Genomic DNA, 22,925 nt, shown 5'->3' on the forward strand with positions numbered 1-22,925 from the left:
TTCCAGCTCATAAAAGCGGTATAACTGTCCAACTCAGCAATACAAACACAACATACAGACGTAAGACGCACTAAAAACCAATTTATGAATCAACTGAGGTATTCTGTTACAAATAACAGCTTTCACTTTTTGTTGGGAAGGTAATGGATCTGACAAAAATATTTTGCTATATTATTCAAACTAATTGACATGATTCATGATCAGGCTCTTCTAGTGGTGATAACTGTTTCCAGTGGTACTGAATAAGAGCACAAAAAGTCAACAGCCATTTAAACAATGTAATTACTTGGTTGTTATACAGTCATAAAGTCTTAACAGAGAACCAAAATGATATTCTGGAAGACCTTTAACTCAGGTAATGTAAGCCTTCTATTCAGATCATTCAAAATGTCACAAACTCTCTGCAGCAGAAGCTCTACAACAAATAGATCTTTGACTGGCCACCACCACTATAAATCTCACAAAATCCTCCTAAACTCTTCCAGATATCTCTTCTGTCCCACACAGAGAGTAATAACCATCCCCAAGGCCAGACTGCTTCTGTGTAAATAAATCACACAGGGTTTAGGATTGTCCCGACAGAGAGATAATTAAAACAAGACCTCATCTCATATATATTCATATATATTCACACACACACACACACACACACACACACTGCTTTGGAAAGAATCCCGCTCTGAGACATTAATGATGAAAAGTGATGTACATGCATTGTGATTAGATGGGCATGTTGAGAGATGAACATGTAAGGAAATAACTCACCCTGTTTAAATACTACTCATAAAAGAGGATTTGATTTTTGCAGTTATGTTTGAGGTATGGACTCGCATCACAAATTTGTGAGCATTACTTGCGTAGCCACGTGTAAAACAAGCCTAGACTGAAGAACGCACGTCCATTTAACCACCTCTTAAAATACAGTATGTTCAGTTTCCCTCTTTTTCCTTCAAAATCTCCAGCTGTCGTGGAGGAGGAACAATCACAGTGAGCCAAAAGAACCATCGGTAGGGTCACCTATTATGCACATCGAACCTATCTGGTCCACAAAGCGCCTGTGTGGTTGGTACAATCGAAGAATCTTTCCGAGTGGCGGTTCTACACGTCCATACAGAATCTAAACCTGCAGCTGTGAGCAGCATATGAGGGCTGCCGCGTGTTTCCACCCTATCTGATGAAAGTGGAAAAGCTGGTGGGAAATGCATTGAATTTCGCTAAACCAGAGCCCAAGGAGCATCTGGTAGCGGGTGACCCCGACATGAAGATGATGAGGCTAACGGAGGCCCGCTGTGGGGCCTTGACTCCGTTCAGAGATTAGCCATTCCATGCCTTCCAAATGTTAGGCGTGCGACCGTTGACAGGCGACTCGTCCCCACGGCCTGTCCCGGCATGCCGAACCAGTAATCAAGTTTTTTCATGCATGGACGACATGAAAGCATGGCTCTCACCAGATGGATGTGATCTGGCATCCTAACCAACCCAAACTTTACTGCGTGTCTGTTTGTAACAGACATCATCCTAACATCTTAAAAAAAAAAAAAAAAAAAAAGTTCTTCTCTCTCATTATAGTCTAAGAAGGATTTATTTATATACATATTTTTTTAAAACTGGGTTCTGAAAAATGCATCCAAAGGGATGTTCACAGTACATGCAAAACATGGGGTGATGGAGTGAATACCAATAATAAAAAAAAAAAAGTGAATCAGAGCTTTGCATGTTTTGGAAAAATGAAATGCAACATGAGAAGTGCCAGCCCACACAAATCAGAATCAAGATGCACTCACACTCGCGCTCAGCTCAGTCAGACCTCACGGAAGGGGAAGATGTCACGTTTTGGAGCATTTGACCACAACACAGCTTCTCTTCTCTGGCAAGACTGAATTAAATTTCATGGGTCACACATGGCTTCCCTGCAAGTTCAAGGGAGTCAAATGCACAGAGGATGTGAAGATGGTCGTGATACTTTATGGAAAGGGAAGGAAAACCCAGACTGAGATGGTAAATACTAAACATCTTATCTGTCCTTCCCTCACATACCCTTGTGTGTGGTATTCTTCCACTCATCCGCTTTCCATTAGATCATCGATACTGATTTAGACTAAAAAACTACAGAAACCACATCACACACACGCGCTCACACACACACACACACACACACACACTGTGGAATCTGGTTTCCAGACAGCATGTAAGGAGGGGGTGATGACACAAAGTCTAATATCAAACATCTCATGGCTCAGATGCTACTTTTCAGAGAATAGAGCTTGAGCTTAACATCGGTGAGTTAATTATAAACTGTCACCAGTGCTAAACAGTCTAGGAGACAAAGCCCGCTGTATTATCTGAGGTAGTTGGTTACATCGACTTGCATGGTAAAACCATTGTCTCATTTCATGAAGCATTCTTACTGGCCTAAAACTGGGCTCTTCGGCTACAGACGTGCCATGGGCTACCTGACACCAAAAACATCCAAGGATCTGGAGGAATTGGAAAATGATCTGGTGTCTCAACCATGCATTTGCGTCTTGGCTCCTGTTAGCCTGTGGGACTGCATGCTGATTAAATAATCTGGTTTGTAAATAGAGCCTGCTTTTAATGTGTCCCCTGTTTTTTTTTCCATGTCTGGATCTTATTTGGTTTTGCTGATACCTTTTCCAGGTTTCCCTTCTCAATATAAGCCCACTCCCATTTTCCATGATCCTCTCATGTCCCACAGTTCCCTGTGTTTTTCGGCTTTCTTCTGGTTTATACCAAAACATCGCTTTTAGATTTAAGAGGACTTAATAGATTTATTGCAAAATTCTGACAGAAAAAAATAACCATGTCCAAACAACTAGTTTTCCATCACATAGAATTTTGACCAGTACACTGTGATAAATCTCAACTCTGGCATTGCTCAATGGGCGCTTCATAACTGAGCCTCATTGTAATGTTTTAACCATGCTGCTTGAGAAATCTAAGATAGATTGATCTATGCGCAGCTATTGGGTCTCTCCAGGATATTAGCAAAGGACAAGCTGATGTTTGTTTGAGTTTCAGATGTCTGAGTTGCCAAAGGGCAGTAAACGAAACCAGCTTCTGTTAGACTCATATGTTAAGCCTTCCCGCTAAATGAGCACAGAGTGTGTTTCTGGTCTCTATGATGGTCTTTATCGCTAATGGAGCAGCACAAAACACTCAGTCTGGAGCCATTAAAACCATTCAGAAATATTCAGACCAGGTCAGCATACAATGTAAAGCTAATGATGCTCACTTTCCACAGGCATAAACATGTTAACACAGATGTAGAAATATTAGTGTAAAAGGCAGTGAGATTTCTTTGAAAAGAGGACTTTCTCAACTTGCCATTTGGGGACTGTGTACACAGTCAGTGTATACACAGTCAGGGCACTGCTGAAAGTACAATAATATGTGTTAAGATGAGAAAAACGAAATAAAATATTTCTTACCTACATGAATTCCACTGATTGCTCCATAGTCTGCACCCTCTGATTAAGCAATATCACAGGAAAGAGAGAGAAAGTTCACTCAAATCAAACATTACCCGACAGACAGACAATACAAACTATGTGTTAAGAAGTCAGACAAGTGAAGAAAATGTAAATATCAAACTGGGTGCCTCATGCAAAAAAAGAGAATGTTTTCAAACTGACAATCGAATACATCAAGTCCAGTTAAAAACTTTACTTAAAAAAAGATGTTTCCAACAGTAATTCACTGACAGTTTATTATGCACAACATCACATGCTGACATTACCTTCTGCAGTGTCTGACAAATGAGAGGGAGAGAGAGAGAGAGAGAGAGAGAGAGAGAGAGAGAGAGAGAGAGGCGTCAGAACTGTTGCGGGAAAAGACAAGAGTGATTTATCACTTTCCATAAGCCATGAGCCATAAGCATTACATTCAGATGTTTCAGCAGAATGTCACATGAACCAGCTTTGATATATCAAATACACCATAATTCATTTTTACTGTATAATCATATGTTCACGTGAGGCAGTTTTGTAAAAACCCTATAATTGAGACATGAGAGAGAGCCAGAATAACAGAGACTTTACAAACTAAGCCAAACACCTCTCTCCTTTTCCGCTCTATCATTTAGTAGTGGTAGTATTCAGGATGTAAACAATGTAATCATAACAGGGTTCGGGTTTTTTGTTTGTTTTGTTTAGTTTTTGTGTTTGTTTCTTTGTTTTTCCAGAGTGACAAACGTAAAAGAGACTAAAGGGCTTGCTGTACTTTTCAGGAAACACACTGTTTGTGTGTGGCCTAGATGTATGGTTGACTTGCCATAGTAGTAGGCAGTGCCTTGACAGAAAGGCCTGTAATTTAATGCCCCTGATGCTGTGATGGGTCAAACCTATGTAACGCACAGGCTTGTAAGGATAATTGTCATTATCTGTGATGGTTACCACTTTAAGGTGATAGACAATTTTGTCACCGGGACTTCATGATAGACTCAGGTATTTCGTGCTGCTACAGAATCAGTTAAAGTGGGTGTGCATGGTCTTTGGTTCAGCATAGGCAGCCAGTGTGTGTGTGTGTGTGTGTGTGTGTGTGTGTGCGCGCGCGTGTGTGAAGGGCTGTAACGTGACCCTCCTCTATCATCACCACATGATGATCTTGACTTCTGGGCAGGTGTCACTCCTCTCTCAGCCAACACACAGATGGGCTTTTATAGGACAGCCTGTCACTTTGAACAAACTCTGAATGACTTTTCAAGACAAGACGATCGGAATATTCCAGATAAGACCATGTCCATCCATCTGTTTTTCTCACCTTCTATATCTCACTTAGATTTGACTCAAAACATGTGTTAGAATTTAGCATTTATTTCAAGTCAAACTGTTTCAGTGTTGTACACCCAAGCTGTTACAGTTTTTAATGTGTTTTTTAAAAGTTTTTCTTAAGTGTTTTGGTCAACAGATTGACAAGTGCTTGGCATTTCATGTACATCAGATAAAATGTAAAAAAAAAAAAAAAAGAAAAGAGAAAGAAAGAACAAAAAAAAAAAGAAAAGGGAAAAAAAAGAAAAATCCATAAAGTTATTTATCAGCATGTGCTTCGAGCTGGACACAGTGAATACCAGTGCTATTCTTAAATGAAAAATAACGAAGAAAAACAGCACAAAAACAGGCTAGTTATTTATCAGCGGTGTGCTTAGTGCTGGAACAGGGTGAAGAGCAGTGAGCAAGATTCATTAATCATGCTTTCACCTTACACTTTAGTGATGTTCCTGAGCCAATCTGCACAACTGACAGGCATTAACTTGGCACATTATTAATCAGATACTGAAGAATCCATGTATCTGACTGTCTGGCATTGTCTTCTAGCTGTGGCATTCTAAACCACAGGGAGAATCGCTGCTGGCTAAAAAAACTATGCTCTCTCACTGGTAAATCATTGGGCACACAAGTGGATGATGTTACAAAAAAGAGGCTTTAATGACTGACTAGACAAATGACATTTAAGTAGGATCTATATCCCTAGATTTAGCTACATCTTTAAAACCAGCTCATTCCTATTCAATACATCAGAGCTATTAAGTTTAATGGTAATTTTTTTTTTTCATTTTCTTCCCCCTGCAAACTGTATATATCAATGCCTTTGTTGAGCTGGTTACCTTAACAATGGCATCCCAGTCCTTAAAATGAATAAATAAAACCTGTAAAATGCCAGCACATCATGATCTTTTGTAAGTCCATGTTGAATTCCTCAGTTTTACACAGCCAAACGTTGGAGCGCTCTTAAAAGACAGCCTCGAGTGTAACCTTAATCCATACTATCTTGAATATGGATCTGTCCAGGCTGGCTGGGGATGTGTTCACACACAGTAAAACACTTTTAACATGTCCAGCAGAGCTGTTGAGATTTACGGCACTTCCTGTGCCTCTATCAGATCATTCGTCCCACTGACATTTCCAGACATAAACTCTAGATCACACTCTGACGAACACACACACACACACACCCACATACACACACACGCACACACACAAACTCACAGCCTATCACCCCATCAGAACGAATGTGAGGCCATGGGGTCCACTCAGCACAGGTCAGTGTTCATATGTTATCAGACTGTAGGACTGAACAAAATGAAGGAATAACTGGTTAAAACGCAAGTTTTTTTCTTTGAAATTCTGGAATTTCAATTTGAAAAAGATGAAAGGGCCTCAGTGTTGTCTTCTGATGACATTATTATTCAACATTTCTGCGATTCTTAAAAAACAGAAATGCAATTGGTGTTGGACGTGAGACAACCAATCAATAACCAATAGAACATTTTGGGGAGATCTGTTCATCGTCAGTAAACGAACAGCTTATTTGTTTTTTGCCTGGAGTGTAGTTCATTCTTCCTCTCAGTTATTAAAGTATGTCTATCTGCTCATTGTCAGACACCATTCCTCTTACCAGTGTCAGGCTTTGAATGTCTTTGTGGGTGGAATAGGGCTTCGGGCCTCCTCAGAGCAACTCTCCTGAGAAGAAAACCAAAGAGCATAAAAGTAAAACCTAAATTTCTTGAAAGCATATCTGTGACACATGTTCAACTCTCTCTCTCTCTGAAACACAAGCTCTCATCTGCCATAAAGAGAAGACCTGAAACACAAAGCTCGCCATTCAGACTTTGCAGAAATCAATGTGTCTAGTGTTCAAATGTTGCCAAGAAACTGCTCATGACCCATCAGATCTGTAATGTACATCAATGGATTTTGGGCACTGTGAAGTTTTTTCCATGCAGTCTGGATCAGTTTATTATGCCATGAATTTTTGTGTGATTACTTGTTTTGGGCAAACTCACAAGCACAAATAACATGCAGAAGATTGAGAAGTCAACATGCAGTAGGTTCCCATTCAAACATAATCAATGGTGTTTTGAGTTGATAGCTGTGATACTTTCCACAAGAGAAGTAACTGTGACATTTACACAAAGTTCAGGTGTAGGAGGCCTTTTAAGAACGTAAACCCTAATAGTTAACATTACTTGAAAAGACCTGATTCAGTCAAGATAACACATTTGCAAAATGTTTTCATGAAAAGCTAAGAAATTTGATTTTAGTGAAAGCACTAGTCACGTTCAGTTTGAAGGCAAAGTATTGACAGAACAGGACTTAATAGTGCAATTGTAACAGAAGTTAGCAGTGCAGCTGTAACAGAACTTAAAGGTGCAAATGTAACAAACTTAACAGCACAGATGCAACAAACTTAACAGCACAGATGCAACAGGAGTTAACAGTGCAGATGTAACAGGAGTTAACAGTGCCAATGTAACAGGACTTAACAGTGCAGATGTAACAGGAGTTAACAGTGCCAATGTAACAGGAGTTAACAGTGCCAGTGTAGCAGGAGTTAACAGTGCAGATGTAACAGGAGTTAACAGTGCTAATGTAACAGGACTTAACAGTGCAGATGTAACAGGAGTTAACAGTGCCAATGTAACAGGACTTAACAGTGCAGATGTAACAGGAGTTAACAGTGCCAGTGTAACAGGACTTAACAGTGCAGATGTAACAGGAGTTAACAGTGCCAATGTAACAGGACTTAACAGTGCAGATGTAACAGGAGTTAACAGTGCCAGTGTAACAGGACTTGAGTATAGTCAGAGGACTCACACTACAGGCCTTTGTTGGGTAAATGGTCTTTGTTGGTCTTTGCTGGGTAAATATGATGGATTCCATGTGTTATATTGACTTAGCAGGGTTTTCTGTGTAGAACAAACATGAAGGTTCAACTTACTTTTCTTGAAGCCGTCTAGAAGGGATAAGTCCAGCTCTGGGTTTGGCTTTGTCATGGTGGCGGGCCTGCCACCACGTGTCATCTCCCTGACTCATAATCTCTAGGATGTCTCCTTTTCTGAACACCAGTCCAGCCTCTTTACATGGAATGGCAGGGTCGTCTATTGGATTGTAGTCAAATAGTGCCCTGACAAAGACCTGAAGGAACCAACAGACAGTGCAGTCTTTACTCCACTTTAAGCCTCATACAGTTCAGTGACTGTTGTTGTTGATCTGTAAAGAACTGATACAAGGCTGAAAATTCGGGAACGGAGAAACATATGTATCTTTGCACCTTTGCGTCTTTGGCTGCGAGCTCTCCTTTGGTGCCTGGTATTACTTTGAAGGTCACAGCCCCATCTGACTGAGCCTGGCGGATTAGAAAACACGAATGTGTTCCAACCGAAGCTTCACAGTACACATTGAAACCTCATGTGTAATCACACAGATAAACACAAAACAAAAACCAGATATGTGGTTTTAAAAAACTTCAGAAACAAACATATAAAATGACATACCAGAATGGGTATGATGTCTTCTGGGTTTTTGTCTTCCACTGGAACTCCATTGACTTCCCTGAGCTCATCTCCCTCATGTATCAGACCTATAAAAAATTAATTAAATGAACAATGAGAAACAGCGCTGCCCGGGCAAACATTCAAATATGACTGGGAAAGAACAAATCACATAAAAACGAGTGAAAAAGAGGGCAAAGACGAACAAGTACATGTACAAGATGAACAGGGAGCATAACGAATTCCATTATTTGGTCGATAAAAATAAAACTGGGGTTTTACAATGCTGCAACTGTCATTTAAAATGTTACCATTAGAATTAGGGATTCAAAGTTAATGGTTTTTCTTTGGTCTAGGTGTTCATCCTTTTTCAGTTTATGTGATTTTTGCAGTTTACAGTTTGGCTCAATTCAGTGAGACAATATTTAACGGCATTAGTCTACTGGCTTGTTTGAAACGGCTCTTGTCTAAGGAGCCACTGCATGTCAGTGATGGTGTAATGGGTTAAACTCATCATATTCAGTAAACTGTACACACTTGCTGGCTTTGCTTTAGTTAATTTAGATAACCAACGCATCTTAGCCAGCCAACTAGCTCAAACCACAACCATAACTCTCCTTCTGCCATAGATATATGGATCCCACATTGTCAATGATGAGAGAAGTCAAACGTTTACCACTTAGGTCTGCGGCCCCGCCTTTCATAATTCGGGCCACAACAATGGCACCTGTCGACACCCTCTTAATGGTGGCTCCCTAAGACAAATAAGGGAAAAGACACACATAGGGATGAGAAAAAGAAAGTACATAGGAAAGAGGTTTCCAACAGTTTTATATATCAGAGCATAACAAAAATCATCTGCTTCTTACCAGGTCCTAACACTAAGTAAATCTAACCTCAGGTGACAAATAACATATCACAAATTCCACTATATGTCATTATTTATTTAAAAAAAAAAAAATAAGCAAACATGCAGAAGTCATGTTTGAAAAAGTCAGTACATCCCATGATTCAGTAGCTTGTAGAACTACCAACAGCAGCAATATCTTGAAGTAATCACTTCATTAATGAGTTTATCAGTCTCTTGTGCCGTTTTGGAGGAATTTTGGACCACTCTTCGATACAGCATTACTTTAGTTTATTGATGCTTGAGGGCATTCGTTTGTGCACAGCTTTCTTGAGGTCCTACCACAGGATCTCAATGTGGTTTAGGTCTGGCCATTCCAAAACCTTCATTCTTTTCTTTTCCAGCCATTAAGTTGTAGATAGGCTGGTTTGCTTTCCTTGTTCTGTTGGCTGACCCAGTTTCAGCCAAGGTTTAGCTGTCAGACAGATGGCCTTACATTTGCCTCCAGAAAATTTTGGTATAAAGAGGAGTTCATGGTTGACTTGATGTCTGCAAGGTGCCCAGGTCCTGTGGCTCTAAAACAAGCCCACATCATCACCCCTCCTCCACTGTGCTTCACAGCTGGTATGAGGTGTTTGTGGCGATACACTGTGTTTGGTTTTTGCCAAACATGGCTTTGAGCAGTATGATCAAACATCTCCACTTTGTCTTGTCTGTCCAAAAGACACCGTTCAAGAAATCTTGTGGTTGGTACAGATGCAACTTTGCAAACCTAAGCCGAGCTACCATGTTCTTTTTGGAGAGAAGGAGTGTTTGAAAACGTTCAAAAATGTTTGAAAATAGCCTCATAACCTTCCCCCAGACTGATGAGTGGCAACAATCACTTTTCTGGAAACACTGCTAATGGCTTTTCTCCTTGGCATGGTCTTAACGCAAACATGAATGCTTCAGGCCACACCAACAAAGTACAAAAGGTTCTGCTTTTATAGACGTGGTCACACTTCCTGACGATCAAATAATCAAGTGCACTTGATTAGCCACTCCTGACTGCTAATTACCTTCTTAATTCCTATGGAAGCAGAAAGCATGTTTTTACATTTTCCCACATGGCCTCTGCATTTTGACTGGCTTTTGTTAAATGAATAATGTCATAGTGAAAACTGTTTTGTGTTCTGTTACCCGAGGCTAGATTTTTCTAATTTTAGAGGACCAGACAACTGTAATTTTATGCCCTGATATGTAGAACCACAGAGTTGAAAGAGGGTGCACTGTCTTTTTCACATCACTCCAGACGCTATGAAATGTATTAAATAATAATTTAATTTTATCGATTTTCATCATTCAAGTAAAATCCAAAGCAAGGAAAACATTGAAGAAACACTACAAGCAGCCAGAACAGCTTTGATGTACTTTGGGAAAGATTCGGCAAGCGTATGGAACTCTGTTGGAGGGCTGCAATTCCATTTTTCCCTGAGAAACTCCATCATCCCATGTTTTGTTGGTAGTAGTGGGATATGCTTTCTCAGGCACCACTTCAGAAGCTGCTGTTAGTGTTCAGTTGTGCTGGTCTGGTGACTCAGATGGCCATGGCATATGGTTTACGTTCTTATGGTCATCAAACCATTCACTGACCTCTTGCACCCTGTTTATGGGGGGTGGGAGAGGGGGTATTGTCATCCTGAAAGAAAACACTCCCATGAGGATAGTAATAATTCGACACTGAATGAGGGTGATCACTCACAGTGGGTTCTTATTTGTTAGCATTTACATGCCCCATGTAAAGATGAATGATCCTAAATCATGTCATGGAAATGTGGCCCACACAGAGCCACCAGAAAATTCAACACACACGCACTTGTCCGCAGGTTGAGAAAAATGTGAAAGATGTCTCATTTGACCATGTGACTGCTCCACCGCTCAGCCTGAGTTCTTTGCTCAACTTTACATGTAAGCATGCATTTTTAGGCGTAAAAAAAGGATTATCCACTGTATCTCCACTCTTCTTCAGTCCATCCCAACTGATGCTGTTGACAGATTGTTTTAGTTACTTTCTGCAAACAGTGCACTGATATTTGTAGGCAACTGATTCAGAGTTGCTCATCTGTTTTGCTTTGCAATTCCAATCAACATAGGAAGGTATTTCCACACTGTGCGCATCCAATAAGCCTTTAGACATGGAAGCACCTGTTTTCGGAACACCTCATAACTTTCATTTACTCAAGCATTTGCTTTATTATTGCTGACACTTGTATGTTTTTGTCTGATTGTGAGTGTGAGTGGTTGGTGGGTTGTGTCATACTTGCAATGAATTTCTGGAAGGAACTTGTACTGAGCACAATGGATATCATTGATATATCTAGGCCACACTTAGCATTTCTGCACCTGCTGCACCAGGAGAATATCACTGATACGTGTCATGGATTTTTTCACACTATGACACTGTAATTAGTATTTGGCACTAGAGAATAAACAGATCCAGATGGGTGATAACAGTGAGCAGCATTTATGAAAACCGCGGGAATGGCTGGCGTCACTGACCAGGTGTAACATGGGTGAAAACATCCAGAGAATCGCTAAAGACAGAGAGCAGGTGAAAAGCTGTGTTTACTTGGCTATTACTTAAACACTGAAACTCACCAAAATAAAGTGTCTCAGTGAGCCTAAAACCAAGACAAGTGTAAACTTTAAATAAAAACACTGGCCTGAGAGCACACGCTCTCTCTCTCTCTCTCTCTCTCTCTCTCTCTCTCTCTTTCAGATAGCAGTCCAAAATTCTCTCCAGAGACCTTAGAGAGAGGCTTCCTGTCAATGTCTGGGCTGACATGCTACCCCTACGGCCTGCACCTGTGATTCATCAGCCTATGGGAAAACAGGCAGCTCTGCCCCCTGGCCTGTCACAAATTATAAACATGAATTTGAAAATATGCCGAACTGTTTGTGGAGAAAACGTAACATTCCCAATAGCAAAAAAAGGAACTCTCACTAATTAAAACGATGTCCGACATTTTACTGATGTGCCTTCAGATGAAGACAAGGGAGTTAATTGTTGAAACAATTCCATTAGTTGAAATTAACGGTCGAATATTTGTTCCATTTCTGAGTAAACACTACCATGCCCAGCATGTTTCTGTTCACTTTTATCAAAACACATGTACAGTACTTGCTTTGGTTGATCTGATCTATAGCTATATTTTGCTCCAGGGTCACATGGTTTCTGATTGGTTTGATATGCTAAATGACAGTGTGAGGAACTTCTCTCCACACTCAGGATAAAACAATTTTCCATATCAAAAGAGAGAAACAACCCCTGTACTTCGGCTAACCTCAGGGCTAACGAGCGAACCACAACAAGGCCACTCTAAACCACCACTGTTTTGGTTCAGCTCACATATCAGTACAAGGCAGCAAGTAGTCAGCATGCTAAAATAAGCTCTAGAACACACCGTGGTGTGGGTGAGTCATTCAGTGGCAGAGGGGCCTCACAGATCACTACCACAGTGAGACCTCAGGATCACAAATGAGATCCACAGCATGGCAAACAATGGGAGATGGGGAAACGAACAAAACCAGACAACAAAGTTCCCCGAACCGCAAGAGCAGCTGAAATGACCAGTGCAGCCTAATCACAGGCCTGGACGTCAGCGATCCCCTTTGCTCGGAGCACCTAGCAGCTCTCCCATATGTGAGCCTGGGGAAATGTTTACAACAGGCTTCACGTGGTGTGTAGAAAATAGATGGGAACCCTTCTAAAATGACATGGCTTGGAGTTTGAACAATCAAGCCCATAGGCTGGGGGCCCTTTTTGCTCAAATGCAGCACACAATTACTCACCAATGGTAAGATGACCCAAGTGTGCCTCTGTCAATGTGATAGAGTCCATATGTATGGGCAAGTCTGCCTATTACTACTGTATATGTTCAAACACATAATCACTTCTGGCTGTTATTGGAGACTGGTGGGGCGCAGTCAAACACTCAATTCCCCTGCATGTGGTGAGAATTGAAGCCATATTTATGGGTATCGGATTTTCAAATTGCTACTGAGTGAATGACAGAGTAGAACCAATATGGCATACTTAACATCTCCTTATGTGAGAATCAATTGTTAAGCGGATTCCACACTATGTGAGCGTTAAGCTAGATCATTTAAACAATACAGGTGAAGACTGTGGAGAATGCAAACATAAAACACAAAGAACAAGATGGGAGAACAGTGTTTTGGTAGGTGTGTAGTATTTCGTTTTCATATATGACACAGGATAGTTTTTTTTTTTTTCTTTTTTGCCCAGGTATTTAATTTTGTACCTTAAAGAGCCTCTATGATTCTCTATAACAGGACCATGTCTTATGCTCATCACACAAACTTTTTTGTGTGTGATTCTCAGTCTCATCCAAAACAAGAACATTTATTAGTCAACATTTAAGCAAAAAGCTGCCATTGTACACTTTCTGGTTGTCTGTTTTCTTTTGTATTGCACCATTTGTTCTCTATAAAGACTTTTTGTATATCATTTACAGTAAAAGTGGTAGCTCTGTGTTCTGGGACAATGGAAAACCAATCTTGATCGGACCTTGTCCTATTCAGATCATATTCGTGGCAGACAGGCAAAGGAAAGAAAAATATCCAGTTGAGTTTGTGAAGGGCACAGCCGTAGACTACGTCAGGGGACACTGCAGGGATCATGGTAAAATTTCCATTTTTGACTTTGGAACACATCAATCAAATTCAAAATGATTGTTCCTCGATATTGTTCACCAGATGTTGCTCATGGAAGACCATCCAAGAGTAAGACTTGCATAAGACTACACTCTCTCCAACAAGCCACATCTATTGGTAAGCAATACACTAGATTGTAGTATATAAAGTCTACCTCAGATCTCGAGTGCACATACTGTTGTTGATACAAGATGGAAAAACTGACTCCAGCGATCCAGGTTCTTCTCTAGTCTCTATTTTGTGTACTAAATACATATAAGTTTATCTGGGATTTCCCTGTTTTAATCACATCCTGATTACAATCAAATCTTCTCTAATGATGTACCCTCAATGACTCTTAACCGCTATGTCTCTAATCTTTGCTTCACACAACAAAACCGGAGATTATGAGTAAAGGGAAATTCCTGGACACAGGTCACCGACATGGTCAAAAGATTTATCCTCTAAGGTGAACTCTGTGCCCAGTATCTGGTCTTTATCTGGTTTAATGTCCCTGAATCATGAGATCCTTCAAAAGAAAATCTTGTTCTAACTAATTATCCCGGGTATAAACTGTGCTGAAACTTTGTTTACAGTTGAAAACAGTTCACTTTGCTCGTTTCTAACCTAATTAGCTTGGTCTAAATGCAGAATCTAAGCAGGACTATGCAGGACTACATTTACATATAGTATTGTAGTGTAAGTAACATGAAATAACAACCAAATGTGTTGTTTTAAACAACAGTTCACTCTAGGCAGGATTCAAACATACATGGAGAAGCTCCACTGCATTTCTAGTCTTTTAAAGATATCTGTATTATATTTGGTGTTATCTTTAATTGCGTGTGGATGTGAAACTTTTAGATCTACAGATGACAAGGACTCACCAGTGGCTCCTGGCTTTTAACTAGTCGGATGATCTTGACTGATTCCTCTTCCTCATCGCTGTCATCTGGAAGAGGTGGCGTTGGCGGCAGCTCTGGTTCATAATCTTTTTGAGCCACGGCATCATGTACAAAGAGAAGACCCTGTGGGAGACAGGATCTTCTTTAGATCTCCTTAGAACTTCAAACAGGAGTAACCTCAGCGTTAAGTTCTCAGCGCACGATTAACTTTACTAAACAAGATTCTCCAACATATTTATGTTCTTTTGGAATATCTTTCTCTTGGCTTGATTAAAAAAAAAACAACTATTTCTTAACCAAAACATCACATCATGAAGCCCAAAGTTGCATTGTAAAATCTAAGCGTCAGACAGATCCAAGAGCAAACAGGCCAATAAACCTGCCAAAAACATAAAGCTGTCATAACAAGGTCCTGACGGGTCTGGATTTTTAACTACTTTGTCTGTTCCCTTAATATATATACATGATTGATAAAAGAACAGAAACACCACATGAAAAAGGAATCAAATTTGGAACTGAATCATAATTTAAAAGGCAGCTACTCAAGTGAGTCATATGAAGTTTTAACACGTATTATTCCTTATATGTCAGTTACAAAAGTGGTCTGATCATCAGCAGTCCAATAAAGGTCAATGAGTGCTCCAATTGCAGGTGCATCAGTCAAGGGGAGCACTGTCAAAAATCATGACAGCATTCACTAAACATTTTTCCTCAAGATGTTTCCATTTTGTATGTCTACATTAATGCCTCCACTACAAGCTTCCAAGAAGATTCTAGAGTTGTTTCAGGGACACCAGAATACAGTTAAGCACTTATGGCTTCCAAAATCACCAGCTTTAACTGTGTATTGTTGAAAATTTATGAGAAGTTCTGAGAGCAGAGTGTAGAGTAGCTTTCTTTCTCCTTCATTCTGAAAAGAACTGAAGGTTTTCTTAAAGAATTGTCCAGTGTCCCACTATACACAATTCTGAACTTTCATGATAGCATTCTAAAAATGACTGAACCTGTTCTTAAGGGAAACAATGGTCAATGTGTCAGTCAGGTCCTTGTTAGTTACTGCTTATATTTATTCATATTGTGTTTGGTATACTTTGTCTGCTCTCTATATAACCACTTACCTCTTTGATTAGACTCATTGGAAGCAAAGATTAAAGCCACAATTCTACTGCAGTTGTAATAAACATAATGAGTATTATCATATGTGCCAATGATGTTAATGACTTTTCCTCTAGAAGAAATAGTGAGAGAGAATACAAAAAAACCCACATCTCTCCCTAGACTGATTCTTCAGTAAATAAATGGCCCATATCTGATTGTGTCTTGTCTGTGACTATCATTCAGGGAATTCACCCAGTTGCTTCAGGTTAGGGTTTTCTTATCAGGCTTTCTTCACATAGAGTAGTTTATCTCCCACAATTGAGAGTGTTGGGATGTTTTCATCACACACTGAATGAACCTACATGGACTTCTTACCATCAGATGGGGTTTGGACAGAAGGAATAGTAGTTCAACAACTTCTGGACTGGCCTCTTTGGTATGCAGTTCCTCAGCCAACTGAGGGAGAGAAGACAGTGAGGACAAGTTACTGTTAGACTAGACTCAGTTGGTCAGTTGGAGAGACCAAAGAGTATGGTTTCAGGGTGGTCCACACAGAGATGGACACAGACGCTGATTAGATAAATACAGCTCCAGAATTACTTGTTTTGTCAAAGTTTAATTTTGCTTTGTTTATTCATTTAGTTCAGTTTTGTTCAGTCAATTCGATTTGGTTCAGTCTCGTCATGGATATTGGCAGCGTTTGCAAAATGATTAAAAATACTATGAAGTCTTCAAAACTCTGGATATTTTCTCGTGCTACTCAGCAAGAAAGAAACCAACTGAACAAAAAGTGGTTCCTAATTTCACTGGACCTGACATTAGACATACATTAAACCGCTCCTCCTGAAATTTTATACTGATGGGAAATGTGGTGGAAACACTTTTAGCAGCTCAATGCTCAAAAATATCTTCCTTATTTCTCTCCATCAGAGAGACTGGAAAGTGATTTTGCTTTAGAACAGACATAGCCTGAATGAAACAACGTGGAGAATTATGCTAACATATAGATAATCTTCTCCATAATGTTATCTTGAACTGATAACATAAAGTCCACTAAAGGGAACAGTTACTTCTCAACCAGATGTGCAGAGGAGATAAAAGTTAAGCATTTTTAAATTCAAGTTACATTGTAATGAAATACCTAAAGCCCAGCTAAATTTTCTTCAAGGGGTGAAATAGAGATGAGAGGTTTATCATAGGCTTTTGTCTCCAGTCACCTGGTTAATAGCTCAGTTAGGATATGTGTTCCACACTCTCTGTTCTCTCAGCAGGGATTTGTCCGTGGTCATCTGAGCCCTCAGAGTGCCCAGATTGGAACGGATTGTGAACTTTCACTTTTGTCTTGCTCCAGTACTCAAATAAACCTGCCAAACCACTGAGCACAAAATTATGGAAATGTGTGTGTGTGTGTGGCTTGTATAACACGTATTGTAGAGAAGGTCTCTGATGATCTCTTTGAATAGATTCCAGATTGACAGCACTGACAAAGGAAATGAGATGACAGCACATGTGAAAACTAAACCAGCTTATTGTTCTAGCCTGGATGTCTTGTCTGCCTCCCAAGCGTCCTATAGAAAAACAGGGAAGAGTTACCCCAGATGAGAGCACTCACCTCCTGGGTCAGACGCTCTGCATCGCATTCCACTGGGATTGGCCTCTGAGCTTTAAAACGCTGCAGTCTGTCATAGACCTGTAAAGCGAGTGTGTCAGGGTTAGGACCAAAGTCTTATCAGAGTCTGGCCCTCAAAAGGAGTATTGTCTAACACTGTATGTAGATTACATACACGCCAAAAATAACAGTAAAAACCCATGTCAAAAAGATGCATGCACAAACTTCACCGTGAAATCTAATCTTTTATTTCCCTTAAAATTAAGCAAACTAAATGATTTTATTCAGTTCAGCAAATTTTATCAACATAATTCAGGATTATTTGTGTAGTCTCAAACTTAAAATGTTAGTAACATTTGTAGCAACTGATCTAGTCACACTGATAACTGCATAAAGCAAAGTAACATGTGCACAAAGCAAAGTAACATGTGCAACAATTATACCTACAGTGAAATGAGAAGCAGACTGCCAGAGCATCACCTGCCTGAGAAAACATGCCCAAGTGCATTTCCTTTGTAATTCCTGTTCAGCGCTTGTGCCACAGCTTTGAGGGTTTGTATTGTTAATTCAAGATGTAAGACACACCTATAAGGTGTGAGACAGTACCTTAACTGAGTGTGCCAATTGTGTATCAACATTAATTCATTAGATTTTACCGTGTATATATGTACTATATATCAAAATCATCTGCAACCCCTTCTCCCTGCCTCAAATATTTCACATATTTCAAGAAATATTAACAAGAAATTTTGAATGCAAGGGTTACACAGTTGGTCCGGACAGTTGCCATCATATTCAAATCCCAGGCCCCAGACGCAGTGATGTCTGCTCCCTCCAAAAATCTCTCAACATCGTCTGAGTAATACATCAACATGTGTCGCCAGCACTGATGATTTGATGAGCAGAGCTGTATCTGGGCATGCTAAATCAATAGGAGAACAACACCAAAGGAGCCTAAGGGAGAAGCTACAGGGCTGTCTGCCTGACTGTCCGTCAGTCCAAAAGTGTGTCAGCCTGGGGGGAGAAACTTTTGCTGCGATGGTGCCTCGGAATGATGTAGGCCTAATCATATTTACAACTCTTGCATAGCTAAGACCCCTCATAAAATACATGTTTTATAACAGCTGGATAAAGTAAAACAATGTTGATTTTTAAGAGTCTAGAGACTGAGAATCTAGAGCAGCCACATGTAAGGCTCTGGTAAGGGCAGTGTTTTCCACTTTGGGGATGAAACGACTGTACCACAGTCCACATCAGTGGCGCACACAAAATTATCCCCGTGCTGTCCGCGGTGTTCTCTCAAAGTGCAGCTCAATTTTTGCCAAATTTTACACCTCATAGATGGACTTGCCAAAAAATGTGTCTGATTTCATATGACTTTCGAAAATATTTCTTGGCTTTCCATTTCAAAAATCTGCTCAATTTCTTCATACTATTCTATTGGGACACTGGAAAGGTACAGCCATACATAAAAAAAAAAAGTCTGATTACCAGAGACACATACCGAGCATGTAATGATTAATTGTTGAGAATTTTCTCGAAGGAGCTTTGAATTTTAATTAAGACGACAGCTTAACTGTCTTTGCGCATTAAGGCCCAGGTAAACAAAATGGTTCAAATTTCAACATCAGTACCTATACTCTTCCTAACTTAGGGGCACAATAAAAACCAGGCTTAGAAAACATCATATATGAACACATGGATACTCCATGTGCTCTTTTATACTTCTGGTTATTAATTTCAATATGTTTTACTTTAATAAATCTTTTTTTTTTTGTCTGTACGGATGCAAGCCTCCAATTTGACTTTGCAGACATATGGCACAAGGCTTGGAAAAACAAGGACATTTGTTCACACAAACAGAATGCGAGCCATTAGCTGCTTGTTTGTGTTCTAGGTCGAGATGATTCCTATGACATTTGGAGCACAGCCTGAGTGTCGAGACTCTATATATCAACCCTAAAATATTTTGGACTCAAATTGAAGTATTCAAGCTGTAAACAGTTTTACTGCTGGCCTTCAGAGATGCTCAGGAACATGTCAACACTAAGAAACCCTTGTTCTTCTGCAGGTGTGTGTCCCATGATAACTAACAGGGCCATACACACAGCTCCTCTGAGATTCTGAAGGGATGTGATAGAACTGGGACAATAAGCCATATGTCTGAACTCATTAAAACAGAAATGTTCCTGTCCTTGCAGTCATGGCTTTGTCTATAACAAACATATAACAGAGTCATACAGGACCTCCAAAGCACAACATCCAAAGGGCCAGCTGAAGAGACAGTTTATTTAAGGCCTTAATCACATTCTTTCTCCAACCTTTTCTTTTCTCTAATACCTCTCTGACTCTTCGCTATTTCCCTCCCTCATTCCCTTCCTCATCGAGTCACAACATGAGACCAGACAACATGTGTTTGACTCATTAGTGCAGCCTGCCAGCAGATGATGCTACTGGGTGTGCTCGCTCACGCTGCAGTATTTTGGGAACTTCAACACTTAATGTCCTAAAGAAATGTCAGTATTTTTGGTACCTATTGTATTGAAAGAGAGACACAGAGTGAGAGAGAGAGAGAGAGAGAGAGAGAGTGAGAGAGAGCATGACAGGATGATTTGGAGATGAAAATAAAGTCTAGCTCTCCAGCTGACATTAAAATGATGAGCTGTTAGGACAGCACGACATCTCCAGATTGTTTCTAAAGTGCTATTCAAGAAATGTATGGTATGTGGAGACACGCACACAGACCCAGTGTTCATTAGAGCCCTAAACTGGGTCTGGGTTTGAACTGAGTTGGGTCTGGGTTTGAACTGAGTTGGGCCTGGGTTTAAACTGAGTTGGATCTGGGTTTGAACTGAGTTGGGTCTGGTTCTGAGTACTGCAGGTTCACCTTGATGAGCAGATGCAGGGTGTTTCCCATGAGCATGTCCTGTAGAAAAATGCTGTCCGGCGTCCCATCCATGTAAGACTCCAGCCCGTACAGCAGAGAGGCCAACAGCCTACACACACCTTTAAAGTGTAGAAAGAAACAAGTAGTGATGAACACATCTCTCTCTCTGTCTCTCTCTCTCTCTCAACACACACACACACACACAGATGCACGCACGCACACATACTATCACAAGAGAACACATTTACCGTTCATTCAGCTTCCCATGCTATTTCTATCCAAATTTTATATATTTGTCTTTGATTACTCAAACATCTATAATATATTTATATCATCATGTTTTTAATCCAGTATTATATTTCAAGACTCCCCTACACATATGCTTTCCAAACAAATGGTTTCAGAACGCTAGCATCCTCTACTGGCGGTATATGGAAACACAAGCAACATCTAAACCACTGTACTGCATGCATTTTCCATGCTGCAATAGGCTGAAAATGAGCAGTGTGTTTCTTCACTGATTGTTCCCATATGAATAGCAGTGGAAGCTAAAGGACTATGGTTTGTTGTCTTCACTTTCTAGAACATTGGATTCCATCATGTGCCATTTGTTCAGTGGAGCAAAAGAAATCTTAAGTGTTTCTTAATGTCTTAAATCATACAGGGATCATTTATAATCTGAGAGAAATTGTAATGTGCACAGATATGTGCCAGACAGTTTTTGCAGACAGTTTAACTCAGCTTGAGCGCAGACATACCAGAGCCAGCTCGAGAGAAAACATGGAGAATTCTCAAAGGCATGACAAAATCCTTGACGGACAGTGGCACAGCTTCCAAATGTAATAACCTCTCTTGTTAATCTGAGTAGTAAAACCACATTTGATAACCAGCTCTTACCCAAGGGATGAAATTATAGAGAGCACTTGTATAGCCCGTTGCGTCAGTGGGTATATGTGTGTATCTGTGGGTGCGAAGACTAGACAAAAATCTAATCTTCGAGCGTTTTAACTTGATAGTCAGTGAAAGGTACGTTTCATGGATCTCTGTCAGCACGTCTCTGTCATACTGTAGTTGGTGTGAGGTTTTTTTTTCATACCCCGTTGTGTAAGACTTTGTGATTTGTTGTTGTGTGACCCAGCTGCAGCCCACCTGCTCATCTCCCCAATATAAACAAGGGCGAGCAGGACCGTCGTAAAATTACAACGCAGTCAGTGATCGGGAAGGAGGACTGGGGCAGTCCGCGGTATGCAACTTCCAAAAGAAACAACAAACACAGCCACACGATCACTCTACCTGGCTGTTATTGCTCCCTCCTGTCACCATTAATCATCCAAACGAGGCCCTCTGCCTTATCAAAGTTTTAGAAATACAGAACGATATATTCACCTCCCGATCCGGCAGATGGGGCAAGCATAGCTCCACTCTATAAAAGTAATATACAAGAGGTCATCTGGAGCCAGACCAAGTGTCAAACACAGCTGGTACCAGTGGAGGAATTCAGGCACACAGCGAAGCGTCAGCTATCTGGAAGAGGAAAAGATGTTTTAGTGCTTGTTGTCTGTTAACTTTTTGTGAGTTATTGAAATTTAAGGGATGAAAGAGTAGCATAGCCTACCTAAATTAATATACACAGTAGAAAAGAAACAACAGTATCTTCATTATACTAGGACTTTTAAAGTACTTGAAATGCTGATCAGTATTCATATATTACTCCTAAATGTTAGTGTCTTCCGAGAAAAAGCAGTGTTCTTTGAGAAGGAGAGCTTTCTTAGTACTAATTCAAAATTGAACGAATGCCATGTGGGAGTACTGAAGTTCTCGTCATGATAATACTTCCCTCTAGTGGGCAATTGCATACACTTCATCAAACGCCCTCTCTTGGGCACTGTGTAGAGATCAATGCATCGTATTTATTCCTTTTCAGCGCATTTGACTGTTTCCGTGTCAGTTGTTATGTCATACTGAACAGATAAACAAACATGCAATGGAAAAAGCTATTCTCTATCTCGCAGAACCCATATCAGTCCTTTACAAAGACAGGGCTCCATTTTTTAATCAGTAGTTTGACATCTATTCCTAATAAGCCACACTTCGTGGTTACGCTCTAATTGCAAATCGTTCATAATACACCAATATGGCCGATAATCCATGTTACTAATCTGTGACCCTTGTTAAATCTGTCTAGAACAAACAAATCCATAACATCAAAAATAGTACAAAAAGTCTGACAACACACTATGGTCTAAGCATATAAAAGGGACATGAAATGATAGGTTAAACCTGTTTGCCTTACATATTCAGAAAGCCTGTATTATAAACAGCATTTTTCACTACAGCTGTGTCATGTAGCTCAGTGTTCATTACAAATACTGAATACTATACATTGTAAAATCAAATACTTCAAAAATCTGACACCTGCCATTCTGCCATATGTCTGAATTGTCTCTGTTGGATCCCCAGCCCTAGTCTAAAGCAGTGCAGCCACGGTCTGATTTGGTTGTGCTCTTTGACTTCTCATCCAGCCAAGGCCACATAACAGATGGTAATTAACACTTCAGAGTACTTTTTTTTTATAACATCAGGATGTTTAAAAC

The 22,925-nt window shown here is 40.1% G+C and overlaps 1 protein-coding gene across 1 annotated transcript in view; it reads right to left on the minus strand.

Moving 5' to 3' along the window:
• Positions 1-20,586, minus strand: part of mpp7b (MAGUK p55 scaffold protein 7b) — a 33,809-nt gene extending 13,223 nt beyond the window's left edge. Inside the window, exons 1-11 of the mRNA XM_030774754.1 lie at positions 20,580-20,586; positions 20,332-20,450; positions 17,448-17,525; positions 16,211-16,291; positions 14,720-14,860; positions 8,967-9,045; positions 8,294-8,379; positions 8,071-8,145; positions 7,738-7,934; positions 6,403-6,479; positions 3,450-3,488 (exon numbers count right to left, since the gene is read on the minus strand). Coding sequence (XP_030630614.1) covers positions 3,450-3,488; positions 6,403-6,479; positions 7,738-7,934; positions 8,071-8,145; positions 8,294-8,379; positions 8,967-9,045; positions 14,720-14,860; positions 16,211-16,291; positions 17,448-17,525; positions 20,332-20,450; positions 20,580-20,586 — 979 coding nt within the window. The remainder of the gene's footprint in view (positions 1-3,449; positions 3,489-6,402; positions 6,480-7,737; positions 7,935-8,070; positions 8,146-8,293; positions 8,380-8,966; positions 9,046-14,719; positions 14,861-16,210; positions 16,292-17,447; positions 17,526-20,331; positions 20,451-20,579) is intronic.
• Between the last annotated feature and the right edge of the window lie 2,339 nt (positions 20,587-22,925).

This window comes from Chanos chanos, chromosome 5 (genome assembly GCF_902362185.1).
Source record: "Chanos chanos chromosome 5, fChaCha1.1, whole genome shotgun sequence".
Classification (NCBI taxonomy): Eukaryota; Metazoa; Chordata; class Actinopteri; order Gonorynchiformes; family Chanidae; genus Chanos; species Chanos chanos.